Genomic DNA, 24,031 nt, shown 5'->3' on the forward strand with positions numbered 1-24,031 from the left:
GTGTGTTGGATCTAGCCCAGGGACTGTATGTTTGACACTCATGCTCTAAGGGAATGTGTCCAGCATTAACTTCTCTTTCCCCAAACCCAGTCTGAATGAGAAGCAAGACTTTTTTTTTTCTTCTGAGAGCTGTGGCATAGATCCACCAGAACTATCTTCCCTAAACTCTATAGAGACTTCAACGCTGATTCTGGTGTTGGAGGTACTTTTCACTATATTGGTTTCAACTAAGGAAGATATTGTTTGAATAAAAGTCACTAGGACATACCCATTATGTACAAAATCTAGTTTTTTTCAATCATGGTCATATTGTACTGAATTTAAACACATTGCGCTGCAAATGAAGTGCATTAAAATACAACAGAATAAGGTATAATTATAATGAAAGAGGGATATTTTGCACTTTTAAATTTTGGCTTATTACGTCATCCAGTAAAAAAAAAAAAAAAAACAAACCCAAAAGTGTGTTAGTTCACAGTAGTTAGTTTTACCTCTGAATTCCTTTTTAGGCTCAACAAGATAGAAGTTGTTCAGAAAAAAAGCTTATGGGCATCATGTATTAATCTTTTATTTGTTCTGGACTCTAATTTTAAATATTTTTTTTTCTGAATCAGCATCTGAAACTTGATGGTTCTCTTTAAAACTTGCAGAAGGTACTTTTGTAGTTCACTGACAACTTTATTTTACAGAAAAATTTCTTCTGATGCTACAGTCTGTGAAGAGAGCATTTGCTATTGATTCCAGTCATCCTTGGCTTCATGAGTGTATGATTCACCTCTTCAGCAGTGGTATGGGAATGTTTATATATAAAACTTGTTCTGTCTATGCTTCTAGCAACCACCCTGTATAGTCATCTGTGCTTGCAATAAAATTCATTCAAAATGTGTAACAAGTTATTCACTTTGCTGGAATAACAGTGTTATTATTTTGACTACAGTTGGGTGTAGTGACCGAGTAGCTTAATGTTAGAAATCACATCCTGTTTTAAAATAAACATTACTATAGCTTCTTTTAAAAGAAATTGCAAGTAAAAACATACTTGTTGTGCTCTGTCTTCCTTTCTGCATTTCTTTCAGCTTGGATAATAGATAAATATTTAGGTTTTTTTTAAGTCTTTCAAGTCTGTAGATTACAAGCCCAATGGGTTTTAAAAACTTCTGCTAAACAAAGCATTTATTATTTTGAGGTGCATATGACCCTTTTTAAAAATGTGATTTCCTAATTTTATAGAAAAACTTCTACCGGTTTAGAATTTGCTTGACTTATTTTTCCATTCTAAAGTAAATCCATTTTGCAGTTAAATATATATGGAGAGAATAATTTTTTTTCCTTAAACTTTTTTAAATGTGACATCATCCAAATATGTGTTTTCATGTTGCTGGTAAAAAGACCTCATGGAGGTAACACATTCCTGCATAACTTAGTGGTTAGGCAGCCCATTAGTATAAAGAGAAACTGGTTTCATATTTGCTGTTCTGTCTGAAATGTGTATCAGTAGTTTCATCTTTCCACATACCTTCAGTTATTTTCTGTTGATTCTATGCTAAACACTGACAAAGTTGTGCTGGTTTTCTAAAGAGCAAAATAGTTTGCAGTTTTTTTTGAACTCGTGCAAAAAAAAAAAAAAGGAATGGTTCACTGTTTTGGATCCCTGCCAATAAATTTAAAATAATAGGGGCCAACCTATTTGGCAGGCATGCCACAAACTGGTACCATACCCTCCCCAAATTCAACCTCATACCCTTTCTCCTACCCAGTCTGCTGCTCTTCTTTCTGCTTCCTGCTCTGTCTGCTCTTACGCTGCCTATGCCTTCCTTGACTTGGTGTGCACCACTCAGAGACTCCCCATGTTGCGTGTGGGATTCATGCCACAGGCTGGCCATCCCTGAATTAAAACATGCAAAAATAATGCAAAATTGGCTGCCTATTAATAATAATAGGGTAATTGTGCCTTTAACTAGTAACCCAACCATATATTCAAGTCCGTTTGAGGGGTGACAGTACAGTAAATGAGCTACAAAGTTAGTTTACTTATGTAACAATTTTGTTGTGGTTCCATTTTATCACACTTTAAATTGAATGTGTGGCTGGTTGGGGCCAGTCTGTAACAGTTCCCAATATTCAGCTGAGCGTTAGGATCTAGCATGGGGCAGCCCCATGGTCCAAGACACAGCTGTCCCCCTACCCAGTCAGGCTGAGAACAGTCCCTGGAACTCAGATCCCCAGAAGCAGAACTATAATCAGAAAGCTGGGAACTTGTTTCCAGAGGAGCCAAAATATCCTAGCAGGGTGGGAGGCCAAGTTGACTTATTCTTGCCTCAGTAAATCACCATTCTCTGTAATAGCTTTTAGCATATTCAGCCTCTTGTTGGTTTAACATTGTATTTTCTGTAACATGGTTATGTTCCCCTCCTCACCCCTCACCCTCTTATGTTAGTCTTTCATTCAGGTGCTCTGTATTTCCCTTATGGCTCTGTCATCTTTTTTGGTTCATGATTCTTAACATCTAATAAAATTAAATATGTCTACTTATAGGATGCAAAGAGAGAACAATCAGCAAGTAGTTTGTGATTTTTTTTTTTTATTTTACCATGGAAACTCTGCTTGTTTTTAATAAGCAGGGAGAGTTTTTAATATCTGCTTGAACAGAAATATGTAAATTGGAAGAAAAGCTCAGTGATTCAGTCGTCTTGTCATTTTTGCTAAATGGTCACAATCCGCATACCCACGCTGTCAGAGAGAAAATTCTAGCAGAATAGGGAAGTCATTTAAGGTGAAAAAAGCATGACAGACTTCCAGGTTGCCTTTATGCAAAGCACAAAAAAATGAAAAGTCAAACTCTTTTTATGGTGGAAGTAACCTACAAAATATTTCTTCTTGACCTTTTTTTAAAGTGCTATCAGATACTGGCCCTACTTAAACCAGATATTGCTGGTTAACTTTGTCATGCATATGTTTGAGACATCAATTTCTAAGGCCTTGAAAAGTGGTAAAGTAGCTAACAAAACTTCAGTTGCTAAAGGAATTGGGATGTCAGAAGCTAAGGTTATGGGATTCTTTGGATGGGAAAGCAAGGGATTGAGCACTTCTGCTGGGTATGAGAGGGGCATGGCAGGATTTAGCAGCTAGAAAGGTATGTATAAAGAGGCTCTGGCAATAGTGGGGCTTGAGAAATGAGCTTAGTAAGAGGTAAGTTAGTAAGGAAAAGGATTGACTGCCTTTAGGGTGTTGGGAGATCAGTGTCCTTTGTCTGAAGGAGACAGGAGTGGTATGCATGTTTTTGAAGAGAGTGAAGTTGAGAACTTTGGACGCAGTAAACAATGATGATGATTATTATTTTTGGACACTACTGTGGAGATATTCAATGAAATTCCAATTGTTGGTGTAGCCTTTTCCTCTATACTATCTAAAAGCACAGTTGAATGACATGCTAGAAAGAAGAAAGATGTAGGTCTTTTACAATTATTTATAGACCTTGTAAGAAAAAGTTTTCCATCCTGTGGAAGTAAGATTTTTCCAAAAACAGTTCTCTAATTGGGATGAAAAAGCATCACCTCAATTAAACAAATCCTGGGGAAAACATTGTTTTAAGGTCAAACTTAGATTTTGGTTAAGCATTTTTTGAGTTGAAGTAAAAACAAAAAAAGGCTTTTGGTTAAAACAGGATATTTTCACACTTGTACTTCTGACTTTTTAAATGAAATGTTGTCACCTCTTCGTACCACTTCAGTAAAACCAGATTATTTTTAGTTATCTCACAGTAAACAGTTTCAATGAAAACTTTATAGCTACTTCCTAGTTATGTACCTTTTCTTTACTTGTATATATCTTTAATTGAAAAATTTCAACTTCACTATTCATGTAAAAGAGCAAAGTTTTTTTTTCTTAAGTCAGATGTATTTTGCTGTGATTCCTGATGGTAAAAAGCATCTAGAGTTTTTTGTGTTGACATTTATTTCCTTTCTACCCAGTAGTATCTGAAAGTAAAGACCTGCCCAATGTAGTTAGAACAGTGTTAAATCAAGAAATGAATCGCCTTTTTGGAGCAACTAATCCAAAGAACTTCAATGAAGCTTTTCTTAAGAAGAACTATGACTCCCTCCCACATAGGTTATCAGGTACTTTATTTGTTTTGTTGTTACTAAACTAAATTTTTGTTTGTTTGTTTGTTTGCTTTTGGAATTTACCCTTACTTTTTCTTCCTCTTCCATATCTTGTACTCGTATAGCACAGGACTTTCTGTTCCCATACTGCTAATATCACAGCCTACTGTTGCCATCAGGAATAGTTTCTTGTATCCATTTCAAATCTCAGTTGAAAACATAACTTCCTGTTTGCCTATATATTTTAATTTCTCTCCCTGTATGCCACAGCTGTGGGCTTCACTGCATATAAATCTTTGGACCATCTGTGGCCCATCATCACTTCTGACATAATTGCTGAATTGTCATGAAAGATCTTTTTAATGGTAACTATATTTAACTCTCTAGAATATTTTAGGATACAGTTTGTATGAAGTATGTTAAAAACTAACTGTACTGTATTGATTTAAGCTTAAAATAACCTGGAGATGAGATGTTTTCATGAGAGAGTGATAGAATTATTTTTCTGTCTCCATCTTAGAACATGGATTCTTTCATACTGGCTTTTATGCTACTAAAATTATTCCTGTGCTCTTGCCTGCTTAAATCAAAATGTACCATCAAATTAATGTATCTGGTAGTCTAAACAAGCTGTAGTTTTAGGCAGTTGTTAGTTTACACTGTAGCTTTGGTCTAATGTCCATATTTGACCATCTTCACAATAAGTATTAATATGTAATAAGAGAACCTCCTGCTACAGCTTGCTTTGAACTTTGTTCATGAGGTAGAAGCCCAATTGTTTGTAACAATTGGAAGCACTAACTCTTTACCCTGTGGTTGAACTCCGGTATCTGTACATTCCTGTTCCTCTAGTAAATAGCTCTGGAAGTCACTAACAAAGTTTCTTACCCTCCTCTAATGGCTGGCCCACAAAGATAGCAACCTACTTCTGTCATAGAACCCAGGTGGTTTCCTGTGTTCATATGCAAGCAGTTTGCACTCTTCTGAATTTACACCAGGTTGCCCAATTAAGAATGAGACATTCAGCTCTGTGGGTCAGCTTTTATTTCAGTGGATGCCACTTTTCTGATTGCTGGAGCTTATAAGGAGTGCCAAGTAGCTGACTGCTACAGCTTGCTTTGAAATAAAAGTTACAGTGGACAACAGGAACATTTCTGTGATCCTGTGAAGCTCTGCTGTGGGTCTAGAAACCTTCAAATATTTCCCAACATTTTCTCCCACCCAGGGGTGTTTTAAGAGCCTAATGCTATAAAGGATATGAGTTCTACAGTACCCATTACACAGAGCTCTACAACTTGAGCTGATGTATACTCAAATGGTGACTGTCCAGATGGGGGTCAGTGTCCGTAAATTGCATGTCATGGAGTTTTTGGTGTGCATCTTTGCAAATTAAAATGCACATCCATTTGGCACTTGGTGGAGCAGAGGTATGCATTAAGGCAGGCCTGGGACCATATGTCGAATAAGGACAACAGATAGAAATCCTAGAAAAGTACCCATTCACTAAGTGAAGCGCAGGTCCCCTGAAATTAAGTGGTATAATAACAGACTGTTATATATTTGCAAGGGAGCCAACCTGTGGTTGTATAGGTAACTTCTAATATTGGCCATCCAACTTCAGACCACCTGACTCTGGAATCTTTATATAGCTTTTGGATCTGTTAGAATAAAAAAACTGTGTGTCCAGTTAATGATAAAAATACTATGTTTAAGCAAGTGTCTTTTTATAGTAGCTTTTGGCAGCCAAACTGAGTTCCTTCCTAGTATAAAATGCTAGCTAGATTAAACGTGCGTTGGGGAACCTACACAAATGTAATAAACTTTTGATACTGGTGAAAAATCTTCATCTGGAAGACCAGTGAGAACTGTAAAGCCTCTGTTTCCACTTGACCTTACCACTAGAACCCTACTCCCACATAGTTACTTCTGCCTAGTAGTTTGTCATATAGCTCTTAAATGTTGTGTTTTACCATTGGATGGAGAAAAGATGCCCCTTCCCAAGGGTGATTACATGTCACGGTGACTGCCACAGTAATATGAGCAATACTGATGCAAGTTACTGCATTCAGTCTTGCCATTTATGCCTCATCTAGTGCCTGGTGGTGGCTCCCTTAAAATAAGTTAATTCATTTAGATACCGTTTTTGCAGACTGAAGTATTCATAGTGGTTTTCATCTTGATATTTTTTTCGCATGGACTCTTGAGTATTAAAACTAGGCTTGGAGCACCCATTTGTTTGCTCAAATAAAAAGAATATAACGCTAAAAGTTTCCAGCTGAACTGGCCTAGAATGCAGTATTCCAGTTCTTGAAGTTATGTAGTCTTGATTTTGCTAAAGACTTGCTGTTTCTCTTGTAGCTGCCAAAATGATGTACTATTTAGATCCTTCCAGTCAAAAACGAGCAGTGGAGTTGGCGGTGTCCCTCGATGAATCACTCTCTAACAGAAATCTTCAGGTAAAGATGGTTTTTGTGATATCTGAGGGCCCTTCTAGAAGCTGAGAACAGGATTTGTACATCCTGTTTCTTCTCCAGTGGTTTCGTCACCCTAAAGCTTTTTAGCTGTTTTTTTAGAAAAATTGTTTTGGATATTTGGAAAGCTTTCTTTTTATTTGTATAAATAACTTCCTGTATCAATTTTTATGTAATTCAGTTTTGCAAAGGGGAAAAAATCAGACTTTAGGTTGTGTTTGTCAATCCTGTAAATATTTTCTTTCTCCTTTGAACACTAGCTCAGTTAAAGAGTCCAGGGGTCCTGTATTTCTGAAGTATATAGTTTTCAAATCAGTGAAATTAGCCTCTGCCCTTTAGGAAAAGACTAGCATAGGCAAGAATGCATATGACTAGATCTTCAGGATTAGGATTTCAGGATAGAGTTCATAATTACAGCTGTTGGGTTGGGTTGGTGGTATAACCCTGATGGTCCAGGAAACATGTAGGAGAGAGGATTTTTCCCCCTCCTTTTGCTTATTGCACCATCTTGGACAAGTTTTAGTCCAAGCAACTCTGAGTAAATTGAAAATGGAGAGATCAAAACTTCCTGGATCTGTGGTCAAAGGTATTCTAATTACCCTTTTTTCCTCTCTCTTGCCATAGTATATACCTTGACATTTAGTAACAAACATCAGACTCTTTTTTTCATTATGCTTTGTAAACTAATGCTCCTGGGGCATGGCTAGTGGGAACATCCATAGTTGATATTTGAGCCTCTTGGCAAGCAGTAAGCTCCATTGTATTTCTATTTGTCCAGGTTGTTTCTAACCAGAAGCCATTTCTCTGCACTTAGTGCTCTAGTTTCTTGGGGTGAAAAACTCACATTTTTCTTCAGGGGAAAAATTAACTTCTGTGTGGGACTGCTGACTCAAATTCACAGCATCATTTTGCTATACGTGAAATAGCATGCTGGTTCCATTTCCTGAACCAGTTAATGGCAATCTGGGTCTGAACAGTAATGATCACTTCATGTGAAAAGAGGCCACACACAGATTAAGGCTGACCTATGTATCATAATTTCCCGCCAACTTATTTTTAAGAATGCCTTTGTAATTTGTATCGAATTCTCTATGCTTTATCTAGAGTATCTCATCCTTCTGGTCTAAAAACTTTGTCAATGGCTATCCAGTTCTCTTCACTTTATTTTATTTATTTATTTTGGCAGACCCTTTTTTTCAGTTATATAGTTCGTTTTGTGTTTTTTTTAAATGAGGCATATCACAGTAATCCTTGAGTCTCCAGTAATTTTCATCCATTTCAAGTAGCTTTAGCATTTCTCTCTTTTTATAAACTTTTTAATAGAAAATTCTGGTTAGTTTGGGGACATGCAGGAATTGGGATATGTTTCCTTGGAAAGGGTTTCTCCAGTCTTGAATTGAATTCCTAGTCAGGAATGAAAAGGGAGAACAGACCAACCTTGCTGACAAGTACAAAGTAATGTACGTGCGGAAAAATAACTTCAGCTATATGCATACATAGTACTGGGCTCGAAATTAACTTTTATAACTTGAGAAAGAGGCCTTGGGGACATTGTAAATAATTCTCTGAAAACATCAGCCCAATATGTAGCAGCAACCAAAATGCCAATAAAACATTGGGCATCATTCCAGCACCCAAGAAAAATATTTCAGAGGTTTTGAATTCATCCCCATGCAGGATGGAAATCTTTCTGAAATTAAAATATTTCTGGTATGGGAAAGCTGTTCCTCCAGCATTTCATTTGATAAGAAAAATAAGTGCTTTTCTGACAGCGTTTGTGTTCCAGCTGCACTTGTCAGAGCAGAGGATTCTGTAATCTTTATATTTACTTGCTTGTGAATTGCACCTTTGATACAGGAGTTAAGTCAGAGGCATTGACTTTTTAGAATTACAGAATAAAGCAGGGCATCCTCTACTTTAGTGCATATTTCAGCCTGCATTTACTGAACTCTGCAATATGGAATTTGGTTATACAGCCACAAAACAAAACAATTTTCAGTTCAAACAAATGTAGAGCTGTTAAAGCTACCAAACAATTAGACACGAAACTAGACCCCTTCTAAAATTAATGCAAGACAAAAATTCTCAACATTGGATGAGGAGACATCATCACTAGCAGTAACATCCGGGAAATGGTCAATTAGGAGCTTATCTCCACCAGCAAGGAAGTACTGGATGGACATACCTTGTACTCCTGGTGTCAAAACACAGACTGCTATGCAAAGCCTGGAAACTAATTGGTGGGAGGCAGATGGGCTATTCAAGCCCAAACTTAAGAGGAAGCTTTTAGCAAGGAGGGCAGCACCAGTGATCAACATCATAGAGCAGATGAAAGCAACAGCAAATAACATAAGAATGAGAGACTGGTTTCTACCCACTGGTGCTGGCATGATGCAGTGCAGATGAGGCAAGTTTGCACTGCCTTTTCCTGCAGCTCAGTGGCTGAAAATGTTTAGATGAGGTCCCACTAATAACATGGTAAGAGTGCTTTTTGTAAAAAGTGTGGGGCTTTATGAAGAACATCTATGAAAAAGAAAATAAGGAATTTCCATTTTTGTTTTTGGTGTCTCAATCCCAACAAGTTACACTACTACAGTATCCAAATACTTAAGAAAAATATTCTGTAATTACTTGGACATTCATTTTGGACAAAATAAGAAATTATATTTAAATTGAACATCATCATAATTTCTGGCTACTACTTGTGGTGTTCTCTTTTTACTGTTTGTACCACCATGCAGGGCCAGAGAGGGTGCTGCTACCCTGACACCAGACTCTCCCCTATCCCTGGCTGTACCTCACTCCCAGTCTATCACCTGCCACACCTTTGTTATTCAAATGTTTGTTGGTGAGGGAGGCAGTCCCTGAGCCGGGATTAACTTTGCTAACTTGTCTTAGGCCTTTATCCCCCTCAAGTGCATCCCGCTTTAAGGAAGCACTGGGTTTCTGGGGACTTGTTGGGGCCTCAGTGGTCATAGCCATGGCCTTCTTTCTCTGGCTACATCATCAGCATAGGTCCACTGTTTTAGACCTCAGCTACTGGCCCTGCCTTTGTGGGAGCCCCTCCTGTGGCTTCAGTCTCAATGCTGGCCTCCACCCCTTTAGCTCAGGGCTAGCTCCTGACACAAGTAGTAAGGGAGTGCCACCCAGGCACCCCTGCTCATGGCCTCCTCTACCACTATAGCCACAACCCAGTCCTCAGGTGCAAACAGAACAAAAACAGCCAGCTGTTTCATAACACAAATACTTCCCTCCTCAAGATGCATGTTGCCCATAGGCCCTACCTCTGTAACATCCTGCTTCCCCAGCTCCCCTGGCTGGGATGGATGCCTGTCTGTCCATCTCCAGCAGCCCCTCACTCCTGAGAGCTCCTCTCTCTGCTGCAGGCAGGGGCTCCCCCAGCATGGTTAGAGATTGGTTTACATATCCCCAAGCCAAATAGTCTCCTTCCAGTCATGTTCCTGGATCTTCTGTACCCAATGACCAGTGCAGCCAATTGTTTCATTAGCTGCCTAGCTTTATGAATCCTGGATGCAGTCCACCCGAGCTGTTACTCCTTACTGCCCTTCCTGGCCCCGAGTCTCTCACCCGGTCAGGCCTTTCTAGTAACAGGAGCAGAAATGCTGTCTTTTTAAAAGACCTCAAAACGACAGGGGTAGCAACTTAAACTTAGTGTGAAGCTCTGATTCCAGAGTGCACTAGTCCTTCAGATTATGTTAGCGAATTTGTGTGCTTGTGCTCTCAAACTAAATCTGCATATTTGTATAAGAATACGTATAATGTTCTTCATAGGGTGACTAAACGTCTTCAGTTTTTAAATTTTAAATAATTTTCTTGTTTAAAAATGCATATTTAAAATTAAATGTGAAATAGATTAAATTATGTTTAGGCTATCATAAATTTAATCAATTATAATCGCTTAGAATAAATCTATCCAAACAGTACGTGCTTGCTGCTGAAGTTTATAGAGACTATCGCAGGAGGAAGTTGGTGGTTAAGCACTTGTAACCAGTTTGTTGAAGTGATAAACCATTTTTTGGCACTAATCTTGTTGAAGGCCTAGAAAAATATCCTCACTTAAATTCTTCTCGGTTTAATCCAACTAAATGTAGTTTGTTCAAAGTTTGAAAAATTAGAGGTTGAAAAAGCCTGACATTTGTTTTCCTCTTGCAGATCATTAATATGGATTAGGGTGTAAGAGGCTAAGATATATCGGGTCTAAAATTTGGCACACCAGAAATTGTAGTGGCCAGAAGCAATCAACCCAATTCACTACTTAAATCCTTTTTTTTTGCTTTTAACAATGTAGTGTTTAACAATTTAAAACCAGATTTAAAATGCGGACTTTCTGTATTTTTAATTGCATCTCAGTTTCCATCCAAAAGCAACTTTATACAAGTCCAGTTAGAAATGAATCCAGTACACAAAAAATGTCACCCATTTTCTAACAGAATGTAAAAATGAATAATGTGAATACGTTTTATGTTGGGAAGTAAGATTGCTTAATTGTGTATAAGTAGTGTATTCTTCCAATTAATAAAAGCATTACATTATTTGTAGAGGCTATATTTAGTTGCAGATAAATATGCTGTTAAGCCACATAGTGAACAGCTGAGGAGAATCAGTTATACTGTAGAAAAATAATTAAAGGACATATGCAGAGCAAGATCAAAACCGATCTAAGTCAAGACTTCTTACTGATATTCATTGTTGTTTTTTTTTTAAAAGGAGGCAGAAATTTAAATTACTGGCTCTTAAATAACCCTTGGTCTTCATGGCAGCATCCACACGGTGTGGACTTTTGGCTCCCTGGGGACAACTAGCAGTGGCATGCCTTGCACTGCTGCTAGTTGTCCCTGGAGAACGCCTGTGCCATGTGTCCTCTGGCACATGGCAGGTTACCTTGGGGATGGTAGCAGGGACTGGGGCTAGCGTTGGGTTGACCACAGCAGCCTTACCTGGAGTCCTAGGGGCCTCCTGGGGCTGCAGCAGTGGCGATTCTGTTGCGTGGATCCTGGCCAGCAGTTGTAGACTGGCTCTGGGTGGCTCGACTCCACTTTTGAGTGGTGCACACTGCACCTGCATGTGCCGCTCCCCTTTTTTTTTCTCCATGGGTTTTTTGACCCCTGGATATCCTGGATATTATGCTGCTCCCTTGCAGTGCAAAGAACAACTGAACATGCAGTATGTGGCACGGCAGACACCACGTGGCCACGCTTGTCTGGACACAGCCCATGTGTCTTAATTTAGAAAAATACATATTTGATGATGCTAGAAAAGAACATTTTGTATTCTTTAGTACTGCATATCTTTTTTTGTTGTTGTAAATATCAGATTACTGTTTACAAAGGTTTTAACACTCTTTTTATCTTTAATAGACTTGTATGGCGGTATTAGAAGCTTTGTGTGATGGTAGTCTGGGAGACTCTAAAGAAGCAGCTGAAACTTACCGAGCAAATTGTCATAAGCTTTTCCCCTATGCTTTGGCTTTCATGCCCCCTGGATACGAAGAGGATATGAAGATCACAGTAAATGGAGATAGTTCTGCAGAACCTGAAGAACTGGCCAATGAAATATGAACAACTTAACAAAAAAAAATGGAATAACATTGGACCGTATCTGGTGTATAATATTTTTGTCACGCACCTGCTGAGTCATTCTAACTTACACAGAGAATGGAAGGAGTAAAAATTTTTGCCTTCAAATAGTTTTACTTTTTTTATCCTGCTGACAAAGTATATATATAAAATATCTAACATATTACTGGATATAGGTTCAGTTTCTTAAAAATTAAAAGCTGCTAAAATTGAAGAAAAAAAAAACCCTTACCTACCTACCTACCCATGTTTTTAAACTAATTTATAAGAAACCTGGAGGCTTATAGCTCTCAGAGCAGGTGTGTGGCAGAAATATTACTTTAAATTTGTCTTGTGAGATTACTGTTATCTCAGACAGCAAATACGCTGTTTTAGCACTGGATTCTTTCACTGAGCACAAAGAGTTGTTGGGGCTTTAGCATCTGACTGATTTTGATACGGAGATGATTCTGTCCATAGGAAGTATGCAATGTGAATCAATTTACAGAGAAACCTACAACAGACGTCTAATGTTGTAGAGGTTGGGACATGGATACCAAGGAGAATTAAGAAACATAAGGTGTACAATAAGCTTGTTGTGTCTCCGAAATTCACTGTACACGATCAGTTTGGTGTTCTTGCACCACAGTTTTTAACTGAAGGAACCAGTTAAAACAATCTCTTCATTTTTAATTAAACTTGAAAAGAAAGTGACACTGCTGTTTTTTGAGATGAACCTCACAGCATAGTTTGGCCAAACTTGTTAAAACTGTAATGCAAGAACCAAATGAAATTATGCACTGTGATGTGGCACCAACTAATTAGAAAGAAAGCATGCATTTTTCATATAGAGTGAAAAGAAAATGAGAACATACTATGGCTTGAAGTTCCAAAGAGCGGAACTCTCGACTACCATTTTATGACTGATCAAGAGACTAATAGTTTAAAACCTCAGCAGGCCTTGTTCACGTTATGCAGAAAAAAAAAGTGCTGCAGTTTAGATACCTCTGGAACTTTTCCACAGTGTCACAGGTTTGTAATACTTGAAGCCCTACATTTCTAAGAATATATTTCTTGCTCAGTTATTTCAGGCAAGCCCAAGACTTTGTAACTTTTAAGGGGCCCAAATTTTTTTTCAGTAACAGACCAGCTTCTTATTCCTGCAGTTACAGATGTAATTTCCTTTGTCAAACATAAGGTACCAAATATAATGCAATAAAATGTTTTGAAAAACAGTTGTGTGAATATTTCAACCAATCTGTGTTGTACTTTTGAAAATGAATGGATGAAGAAATGCAAGTCAGGGCTGGATTCATATGCTGTTCAGTAATACAATTAATGCATCATTATTGAGTGGACTTCAAGTACGTGTTAAGTGCTAATGCGTTGCATATTAATACTTAGTGTCAGAAATTGTATGGTGCAAAATACGTTACAATTTAGTTTCTAAATCCCAACAACAAAGGCAGTTTGTTGGTAACTTCATTACTTTGAAAATTAAAATTGTTTCCTGCATAGTGGTATAGGCTAGAGAAGTGCCCAGGTGCTTACATGGGACCAGAAAAACGAGAAAATAGACCACAGACTAAAAAAGTGCGTTGTCTTTGGAAGATTTCAGTTATGCAATTCTGTGATTTGGTATACGATTTTTCTTTTCCCCACATTGTACCAGTTACTGATTGACACTTTGTAAAATTAAAGACTTTACTGGGACTTACTGCTTTTTTTCCCCATCTTCTGACTAGATGAGGGACAGTTTCAGTGATTTTTTTTTTTTTTTTCATTTAGTGAATTAAGCACCTCTTACCAACGTCCGCTTCACTGATAACTATATTTGTATATGCAAATAGAAGAGTTCAGGTTGTAAATGTGAGAAATGTAAGTTGTATCACCATATTTGTGTATTTAATCAGTCCTAGAATGCCTTAAACTTTCAACTGATTCTGGTACTCTTTCTAGATTGTGAACCTCTCCCTCAGTCCAAGAGACATTTGTACTGTACCTGTTCCGCAAATACAGAAGGCAGTTCAGCCTTGCCCACAAGGCTTTTTTGTGCCTATGTCCTTACTATCTCAACCCTTGTGCCCCTTTCTCTTTGTCTGGTACTGAATACAGATAGTTCAGATCTGCTGCCTTTTTAATAGCTGATGGAGAGTCAAGAGTAATGGAAGATCTTTCTTCACATGGTCTTCTTTGTGATTGGGTGTCACTCACATCATTACTTGGTATTTTATGCACCTTCCTTGTCACAGCAGTAAAGGGAAGCAAATGTGGAGGTATTCCAGCATCTTCTGACAGGGGAAGCCTGTTGAATTTGTTTGCCTTTTGCTTTCCTTCCCTCCCTTCTTCCCCTCTCCCTCCCCCCCAGTACATCACCTGACACCATAATCTTTGCTCAAAGACATTGTATGGGACAGCGGTTCATAGTAAACAAAAAGGTCACAGATATCTCTGCCAGAGGGACAGTCCACCAAGGAGCCAAAAAACCTAAATCTCTAATAGCTTTCCCAAGAGCAGAAAGTTTTAAGATTCAGGCATCTCTAGGGTGTTGTGGAACAACTGTCATCCATCCATCCATTTTTACACTGAACTACAAATTCTGGTTTTCCCATATAAGAATTTAATAGGTAAGAATGTGCTGACCTGCAGGGATTCATATTTTGAAGCTATTTCCAGGAAAACAAGTTCATTACTAGAGTGATTCAGTTTGGTGATACCATCCACCCCCAGTTTCAGGTAGGATTTCACCTTCATGTTCTGGCCATGGTCAGCAGGCTGAGTTACACCTGGGAGCACACAGAATTTGGTCAGAGTCAGAAAGGCTTTTAAGCTTCAGCTTCCCAAAGAGCAATTGACTTAGTTCCTTGAGATTTGTCTTTGCCTGATAGAGTTAGAAAATGAAAGCTATAGATCAGTAATAAGTTTAAAAAAGCTGATGCCCAAACATCAGAGCAAACTACATTTTCCCTGGGCTGAGCAGAAGAGCACTTTTACATCAGGGTAATGCACATAAAAAGATCAGTAGAGGTGATAGAAGGCGAAGTTGTTGTTAGGATACCAAAACACTTAGCCAAGGTTTTATTCAGGGATACAGGCTATTCCAAGTTGTATTGCTTCCATCTGGCCAGATGCAAAACAGCTGAGGCCCCTTGCCAGAAAACCAGATGAAAGGTCATTGAGAACATGAATGACAGAATGCTTCGTTGCCTTATTTTGCCTGATGTGTTAACACCTCCCCCATCTTTCCCCCCAAATAAAGCAGAAGATTAATACGGAGAAATATCACAGCAGCGATCATTCAGGAGCTCATCTTTTGTCTCAATCTTAAATGCCTAGAAAGCATGTGTATTGGCTATAACTGTGGATCTAATTCTGGGTTACTAGGGATATTCAGCCATTAAAATAATAATCCCAAACATGTCCAGGGCATAGGTCAGAATGTAGAATGGGAACAATGCTAACTGTCCTTCCTAAAAGTAACATCTTAGTAGATCCTATCTCAAGATATTTATACTATTGCATCTGTAAGGCTCATGTATGTAAAATTAATTATCCTGTATCTTACTATTCTAATAGGGTTTTTTTCTCTCAGCTCTGGAAGTGCTTATCCTTTTATGATACTTTGGCAATTGACATCGTCCTTCCACCCCTCGTGCCAATCTGATCTGCCCCTATGATTATGGAAAGAATGAGACTGCTGGGGTGTAACTTGGTAAGTCAGTCCCAGGTAGGAAAGTAACGTTGGAGGGATTGGGCATGTTTATAGTTATCAAGCTGTTGACCTCAGTTACTAGTAGCTTTATTTCTTTTCACTTTTGCACCATGAACATCCCTGTAAATATTCCTGAAATTTCTAAACTAACCTACCTTCCTTTTTCCAATGCTAACATTGGTTTTATAAGCAAGCTTATTTTTGATATTGTTTAGTGAAGTTCTGTCCAGTTACTTTGATCCAGATAGAAATAGGTGGTATTGAACTAAAGGAACTTTTCCCCCAGAAAATTTCAACTGCAGAATGCTGCTCTTCCATCCTTTTGAAGTAAAAAATGTGATGTTGTTGTTGTTGTTCTTTTGTTTTTTCCTACAAATCTTACGCAAGTTGTTCAAGATTCTGTTTCTTGGAAACCAAAGCTACAGTACATGAGTAAACTCTTAATTGTAATCAGTAAAAGAGCTGGGGTCTTGGATTTTTGTATGGAGCATACAAGCTGTGGTAAGAGCAGGAGAGAGAATGTGATGAAGACTGTCAGTGAAGACTGAAAGCCCTAGGAGGATTTTATTTTTAGGGTGATTCTTTTTTAGATCCCATTTGTAGAGTTGTTATTAAAGTGAAAAAAAAAATGCACCATCAAGTGTTTTGATCAAGAAAGATATCTTGCAACAGACTACCAACCAGGAAACAGCAGCAGCATGAGAGAGAAGCTGCATGTTTTACGTTGGACAATGGTCTTTTAGTTTTTATTTTAAAGATTGCAAAGAGGTTGAGGGAAGAAACACTTATGGATGATACCCAAATGACCAGTTTGCAGGGCTACAAAACAGCAGGTTTGTAAAAGCTGGTAGAGCAGAGGTATACTGCAACAGGTTTGCATAGGGCTCAAAATATATAACAAATCTGTTATAGTTGAACCTACAGCAACAAACCTTAAATGAGTTGTGACTAGACAATTCAAGGTATAGTAGGAGAACTTTCCTGATTGCTTTATTTTTGTGCTTGAGGGCACCGTAATATACCTGTTTTAAAATTTGAAATAATCTTTACTGCTGTGATCCATTCAACACATCTAATCCAGCTCTCATGTGGCTTTTACACAGTTTTCTTTTAAAGAAACAGTGAACTTCTACCTTTTTTAAAACAAATACTTGTTACACTTACGTAGTTTAAGTTTAAGGCATTGTATTTTCAAACCTCCCTATTAAAAGCTTCACAGCCAGTTCACTATCTCAATATCTACAGGGTGTGTTCTGATAATCTGTGTGCTCTTAAATTTAATTCTACCAAATCATTTATAATTGGACTGAAATTTGCCCTTTTTTCAGATGGTTAATAATGTTGTAGGTCCTTACACTTTTTCCTTTGTAATAGCAAACATTAACCGCAGTGCTGGCCAAACAGCTTAAAAAAGAAAAGAGAAAAAGGCTTTTGAATAAAAATACCAACTCCTGTTCACTATCCTTCTTATGGTAATAACCAGGCATCTATGTGGAGTAATTGTGAATCTTGTGATAAAAGCTTCAGGTCAGTGAGGAAGAGCAAAAGAGTATAGGGGAGAACACACTTGAATGTGAGCAGATCTTAGAAGGCAATCATAGAAAATTAAGGTTGGAAAGGACCTCAGGAGGTCATTTAGTCCAACCTTCTTCTCAAAGCAGGACCATCCCCAACTAGATTATTCCAGCCAAAGCTTTGTCTAGTTGGGTCTTAAAAACCTCCAAGGATGGAGATTCCACCACCTCTCTGGGTAACCTGTTCCAGTGTTTTACTGCCCTCAAAGGCCAGTATACTGTTAGCCTTTTTTGCAACAAGGGCACACTGTTGGCTCATACTCACCTTATTGTTTACTGTAACCCCCAGGTCCTTTTCTACAGAGCTGGTGCCCAGTGAGTCAGCCCCCAGCCTGTACTGGTGCATGGGATTATTCTGTCCTAAGTGCAGGACTTTGCACTTGTCCATGTTGAGCCTCATGGGATTCCTTTTGGTCCAATCTTCGAGTTTGTCAAGGTCACTCTGAATCCTAGCTCTATGCTCCAGTATATCTACTACTTCCTCCAGCTTGGTGTCATCTGCAAACTTGCTGAGGGTGCATTCTGCCATCTTCCATGTCGTTGATGAAGATATTAAACAAAACTGACCCCTGGAGCACTCCACTTAATACCAGTGCCAAGTAGACATCAAACCATTGATTACTACCCTCTGAATCCGATGATCCAGCCAATTTTCTATTCACCTTACTATCTGTTCATCCAGTCCATATTTCCTTAGCTTGCCTGTGAGAATGTTGTGGGTGACTATCAAAAGCCTTGCTAAAATTAAGGTACGCTACATCCACTAGTCTCCCCACAGCCACAGAGCCAGTCATCTCAGAAGGCAACCAGGTTGGTCAGGTATGACTTGCCCTTGATGAATCTTTGCTGACTCTTCCTAATCGCCACCTTCCCCCCTGAGTGCTTAGAAATGGATTCCTTGAGGATCTGCTCCATGATTTTTCTAGGGACTGAGGTGAGGGTGACTCATCTGTAAATCCCTGGATCCTCCTTTTTCCCTTCTTTAAATATGGGCACTATGTTTTCCCTTTTCCAAGCTCCTGGTATATCTCCTGATCATCATGAGTTTTCAAAGATGGTGTCCAATGGCTCTGCAATCTCGATAGCCAACTCCTTCAGCACCCTCGGGTGCATCCCATTTGGCCCCTTGGACGTGTATACATCCAGCTTTTCTAAACAGTCCCTAACCTGTTCTTTCATCACTGTTGGTTACTCCTCAAACTGTGCTGCCCGGGAGCTGACTATGCTTGTGAAGACTGAGGTGAAGAAGGTATTGAGCACTTCAGCCTCTACTGCATCCTCTGTCACAAGGTTGCCTCCCCCATTCAGTAAGGTGCCTTTTCCCTGATTCTCCCCTTGGTGCCAACTTACTTGCAGAAACCCTTGTTACCTTTCCCATCCCTTGCAGACTGCAACTCGAATTGCACTTTGGCCTTCCCAACTTCGTCCCTGCATGCCCAAGCAACGCTCCCTATTTTTGTCCAAGTTTCCACTTTTTATAAGTTTCCTTAGTTTACTGAAGAGTTCCCTTCTAAGCCAAGCTGGTCTTCTGCCATACTTGCTAGTCAAAGGAGGGATGGTTTGTTCTTGCACTTTTAGTAAGGCTTCTTTCCAGTACCACCAGCTCTCCTGGACTCCTCTCCTTCTCAAACTGGCTTACCAGGGGTATCCTGCCCATGAGTTCCCTGACTGAGTCAGTGTGCTTTTTTGAAATCCAAGGTCCTTACTCTGCTGTTCTCCATCCTTCCTTTCCTCAGGATCCTGAATTCAATCATCTCGTGGTCACTGCTGCCCAAGTTGCCATCCACTACTACATTTCCTATTTAAGAGGCATTCACCCTTGTCACATCTAGAGAAGATTCATCAGCCCCTTCTCAAATCTTAGAAAAGTCTTCTGGCCCATCACTCTTTTTTTATGGTCCTCCTTTTTTATGGTTTCATTCAGTCAGGAACCAGGAATGATGCTATGTCTTATTCACAACCAAAATAATAAGCAGTACTTCAAATTTTATAAATACAACTATTTGTAAATAACAGTTTGCTTATGATTAACATTGGTTAGATGCAGGGCAGAAGACTAATAGGGTCTATAACAAGACACATTGAAACACTAGTCTTGTGAAGCTCTGAGCCAGTCCCAGAAGTACCCTAGAATTTCTGTCCTTGCTAATGTAAAATGGCTTCTTGTGTAAAATGACTGTTTTTTCCAGTGTTCTCATGGCAAAAAATAGTTGAGAGTTGATTGAAATAACTGTTCTTTTCCTATAAAAATATAATTCTGGGTGTTCTCTGACTATTTAGACTTTTTTCCAGAACTATCTCAGCAACCTCCTTCCTGTAGTCCTCTGATACTTAATTAAATGAATTGTAAAGCCTTGGGATACACTCAAGTAATATGTGGTGACTGTAAAAGGCAGGGTAGATTTGCACCTTATAGACTAACCAAAGTGCGTGTGAGAGAGAGAGGCACACAATATTTAGCATAAGCTTTTGTAGGCTGAAGCTCACTTTGTCAGATCCTGAAGTGAGCTTCAGCCCACAAGTTGCTGAAGTAAGCTTTAGTGCTGTGACTATAATAAGCGTTAAGGCTGTGCAAAATTTCAACAGGTTTTTCGTTTAGAAGCTGTTTCGACGTGCAAGCTAAAAACAAGTAAAATCAACACAAAACGGGCTTCAAAACTAAACGAGCGTACTCGAAACATTTCAAAAGTTTAGAAAAGTTTTGAATTTCAAAGCCGAGCTTGCTTGCAGCTAAACAAACTAAGGAGAGGGAGGGGAAGTGGTGGTGGGGAAGGCTGCTCTGAAATTGACATTTAGCTGGGGGAAGTGATCAGAGAGCTCTTTCCAGGGGAGCAAGCCCCTGATCTGCGTGCAGGATTTCAGCAGGCTGCCACTGCTGGCTGGGGTCATTGCCAGCACCTAAGTATGCTTGGCGTGGGCTGCGTCAGGCAAACTTGGGTGTTGGCACTGGCCCCAGCCGCTAGTGGCAGCAGCAGCCTGCTGTCACCGTGCACGCAGATGCGGGGGCCCACACCCCTGCATGTGGAATGACAGCAGGTTGCCGCTGCCAGCTGGGACCAGCACTGGGTTCTTCCCAGAGCTCAGCACAGGCTGCGCCAGGCAGACTTGGGTGCTGGCACTGGTCCCAGCTGGCAGCGGCAGCCTGCTGTCATTCCGCATGCAGATCCAGGGACCCCCACAACCCTCCTGGGGGCCATGGGCCCCTGGATCTGCGTGCAGGATGACTGCAGGCTGCCACTGCAAGCAAATGATACAAGTTTTGCTTTGAACAGTTTGAGGTATAGTTTCCCAGAAACCCTCCACCTATCTCCTTGAAACTTGGCAGGCTTCATGCCCTCAGAAGGGGCTATGATCCCTGCAATTCTCATCTGAATCAGGCAAGAAATGACAAAGATATGGGCACTTTCATTATTCCCCATTATAGCCTATGGGTAAAACATCAGAATACATCAAAACCATCAAAACAACGAAACAGTTTTGACGAGATGGAACAGTGCTTCGAAACAAAACACTGTCCCTTTGAATTGGTGGAACGGAAGTCCAAACAAAATGGTCCTGTTTTGCACAGCCCTATAATGTAGAAGATTTCAAGTTGCTAAAGAAGCTATGTTTTGTTTAGTACTTAAAAAAAAATATAACTTGTAAAGTCCTACAGAGTCCTGTCATACAGTTCCATTTGGGTATAGAGCTGTTATAAGACTGTCACAGCAGCAGATTATATAGATGAAACTTTCTTTGTAGTGTCGTTTTGTTTTGAGGAAAGTAATAATTATATGCTTTGCCCCCTTCCATCCAAGGAGGATTGCACAAGTATCACCACTCAAGTATCACCACTCTCACCATTTTGGGAGAAAGAAGTGAAAACTACTTAAAAAAATGCAGTAACCTGAAACTTCAACTGACTGGACCCAAGTCGTACAATCACTCTATGGCAGAGTTGTAACTAAAATGATTTCCTTGCTCAGCTCTTGCTGTTAAGCAACACTATTTGTGATACGCCAAAACAATTTTATGAAGGGAATTTCATTTTGTGAATTACAAATGTCCATTTCAAGGTAACTTAAATTGAATGTTTAGATCTACCCATATCAGAAACTAGTTAAAAAAATTAAATAAGAGTCTGTGTAACCTATATTATTTATGCATACTTACCAGATAAATAACTAAATCTGGACAACTTGTTTCTTATGGGTTGTAGATGCAAGAAGCCAGTCAACACTGCAAAGCTCCCTTCATTTGTGATGTGTACAAATCTTGCTTTTATGCAAATTCTGTTGTAAACATTTGCAGGTGTTTTTTTGTTCCGGAAGAAAGAGCTTTCAAAGGTGGGTCTAATAAGTGATCTGCTTTTTTGTAAAATGGGATCTGTTGTTTTGCTTGGAAAAGTTGTTAATTCATAGTTTACTTTTTACTTTGAATATTTTTCCATCATATGTTTTTCATTTTTTACTATAGATTGTAAGCTTTTCAGGGCAGGGGCAATCTCTCTTTGTGTTAGTATTTTTAACATTGCCTGACAGATCTATGCCTTACCACAGTTTAAAGAAGCAATCTCTGTACTGCTTGAACTGAATTGACAGGGTCCAGAGTCTGTAGAACCTTTGTGGTGTTCGGCAGGTTCCTGATCCTCTTGGAAATTACATTTAACCTTCTTACCTGCCATAAGTGTGCACTGTCATGCTAGGTCTTTGCCTAGCAGCATATACATCCCCCAATTTGGAATAACTTTTCTATTCTAATGTATTTGTTATGACGAGGTGGGTGGATTGCCTGAGGAAAAATAGAAATATAAACTAGATCCAAAACATTCTCCTCCTACTTTGTAAACTGTCACTTCTCAGTTATTGGGGGGAAGGTTCTTAAAAAATAAATAGTTTGGTTTTTGTTTTGGGGTTTTTTTTGCAGACTTGTCCTTATCATATGTAATTTGTCATTTTTTTTTCTTTTTGTAAAGTTTCAGGGGAAAAGTGCCTTTTCACTTTTGGATCGTTTATGTAGAACTGTGTAAAAATGTGTTTTTTACATAACAGCACAAAAATGCTGACCATGTAAGCCATTTCTTCATTTTTATGGCGGCGGAAATTGCTTTTTCAGCTAAGCGTGCCAAAAAGTGATCTGCTTTTTTGTAAAATGGGATCTTGGTGTTTTGCTTGGAAAAGTTGGTAATGTTTACTTTGAATATTTTTCCATCATATGTTTTTCATTTTTTACTATAGATTGTAAGCTTTTTAGGGCAGGGACAATCTCTTTTTGTGTTAGTATTTTTAATATTGCCCGACAGATCTATGCCTTACCACAGTTTAAATAAGCGATCTTTGTACTGCTTGAACTGAATTGATAGGGTTTTTTAACTACTAATACCTCCAGCCTTACTCATTGGAGGAATTGCATTGATGTCAAGGCCGACATTCGTAGGAGTAAGTGTGTGATGCCTTTGCTTTGTGCAGTGTTGTATGTGTGGATCTAGAAGTTTGAAAAGTGGAGTGCAGATAGTGAGGCTCATCATCTCTAGGGGCCTACTGAAATTGTGATTTTTGTGATATATGCTGAAACTGCAATTTCAGGCACACCCTGCAAAAAAGCACAGGATCTGTGCTTTTGGCATTTCCCTGGAGGGCAGGGGGCCAACTCCCTGAAAATAAAATGCTGGCTTCGTCTGGAGAGCCAGCAGTTCTTGTGTCTGATGTGACCTTGCTGCACAGCCTGCCAGGGAGGGAGGGGGGCATTGCTGGCGCAGCGAGATGGCTGTGTTGCCTCACCCATCGCTTCTGATTGGCTGAGGGCTGGTCCAACAAAAATTGGTGGCAAGGGGGGGGGGAGTTCACGTGAGAGCCCTTGCAGCCAATCAGAAGTGAGGGGCAGGGCCACCAGGCCCCCTCAGCCAGTCTGAGCCAGGGGCAGGGGGGGTACACTCCGCCCTCAAAAATGGCTGCCAGGGCAGCAAAATTGGCCGGCAGCCATCTCGACGTTGGTAGACCCCTAATCATTGCACATAAAACAATGTGCACTTTTTCTCCAGTTAGAAATAAACTAGAAGCTTTACTAATTTATTTGGGGTCTAAGGCTGCATTAGACTCAGTTTAAGATTGAAGCAAAAAACAAATACAGCTCATTGGAATGAGTTTAAAAACAATCTGCAGGGCTGTGAAATAGGAGCTTCATTACCAGGAGCCACTAATGGACAGAAGAATTGCAGAAGAAAGGCTAGCTTGATTTGTGGAACATCAAAACCATTAAAAAGGAGAGAGGGTTGTTAACACCTGTGGAAGGCAGAGATCAGGTAAATATTAAAATAAGCCATGAAGTCAGTTGACACCCCCGCCTGCCGAGTAGTGCCTGACTAAAAATGCTGCTGCCACTCCCAGGCAGTTGGTTTTAAACTTTGGGTGGACTTGGAAACAAAGTGGGGTATAAGTGCACACCCCACTGGATCCACCGCTGGATTACAGAAGTCCACATCTCATTTTCCCTGAGTCACTTGCTTTACTGGGTTTTAAATAAGTAGGATGTGCCCCTGCCTGATCACTTTCTCACTATTCAGGCAACCCCCACTTAGCGCTATTAATTGGTTCCTGAAAAACAGCATTAAGCAAAA

The 24,031-nt window shown here is 39.4% G+C and overlaps 1 protein-coding gene across 1 annotated transcript in view; it reads left to right on the top strand.

The window, feature by feature from the left end:
* The window catches only part of NAA15 (N(alpha)-acetyltransferase 15, NatA auxiliary subunit), a 65,350-nt gene extending 51,487 nt beyond the window's left edge, over window positions 1-13,863 (top strand). The window contains exons 17-20 of the mRNA XM_019534364.1: window positions 690-788; window positions 3,975-4,118; window positions 6,462-6,559; window positions 11,953-13,863. Of these exons, the coding sequence (XP_019389909.1) occupies window positions 690-788; window positions 3,975-4,118; window positions 6,462-6,559; window positions 11,953-12,153 (542 nt within the window). The 3' untranslated portion in view covers window positions 12,154-13,863. The remainder of the gene's footprint in view (window positions 1-689; window positions 789-3,974; window positions 4,119-6,461; window positions 6,560-11,952) is intronic.
* The last annotated feature ends 10,168 nt before the right edge of the window (window positions 13,864-24,031 follow it).

This window comes from Crocodylus porosus, unplaced genomic scaffold, assembly GCF_001723895.1.
Source record: "Crocodylus porosus isolate Cpor-Errol unplaced genomic scaffold, CroPor_comp1, whole genome shotgun sequence".
Lineage (NCBI taxonomy): Eukaryota > Metazoa > Chordata > Crocodylia > Crocodylidae > Crocodylus > Crocodylus porosus.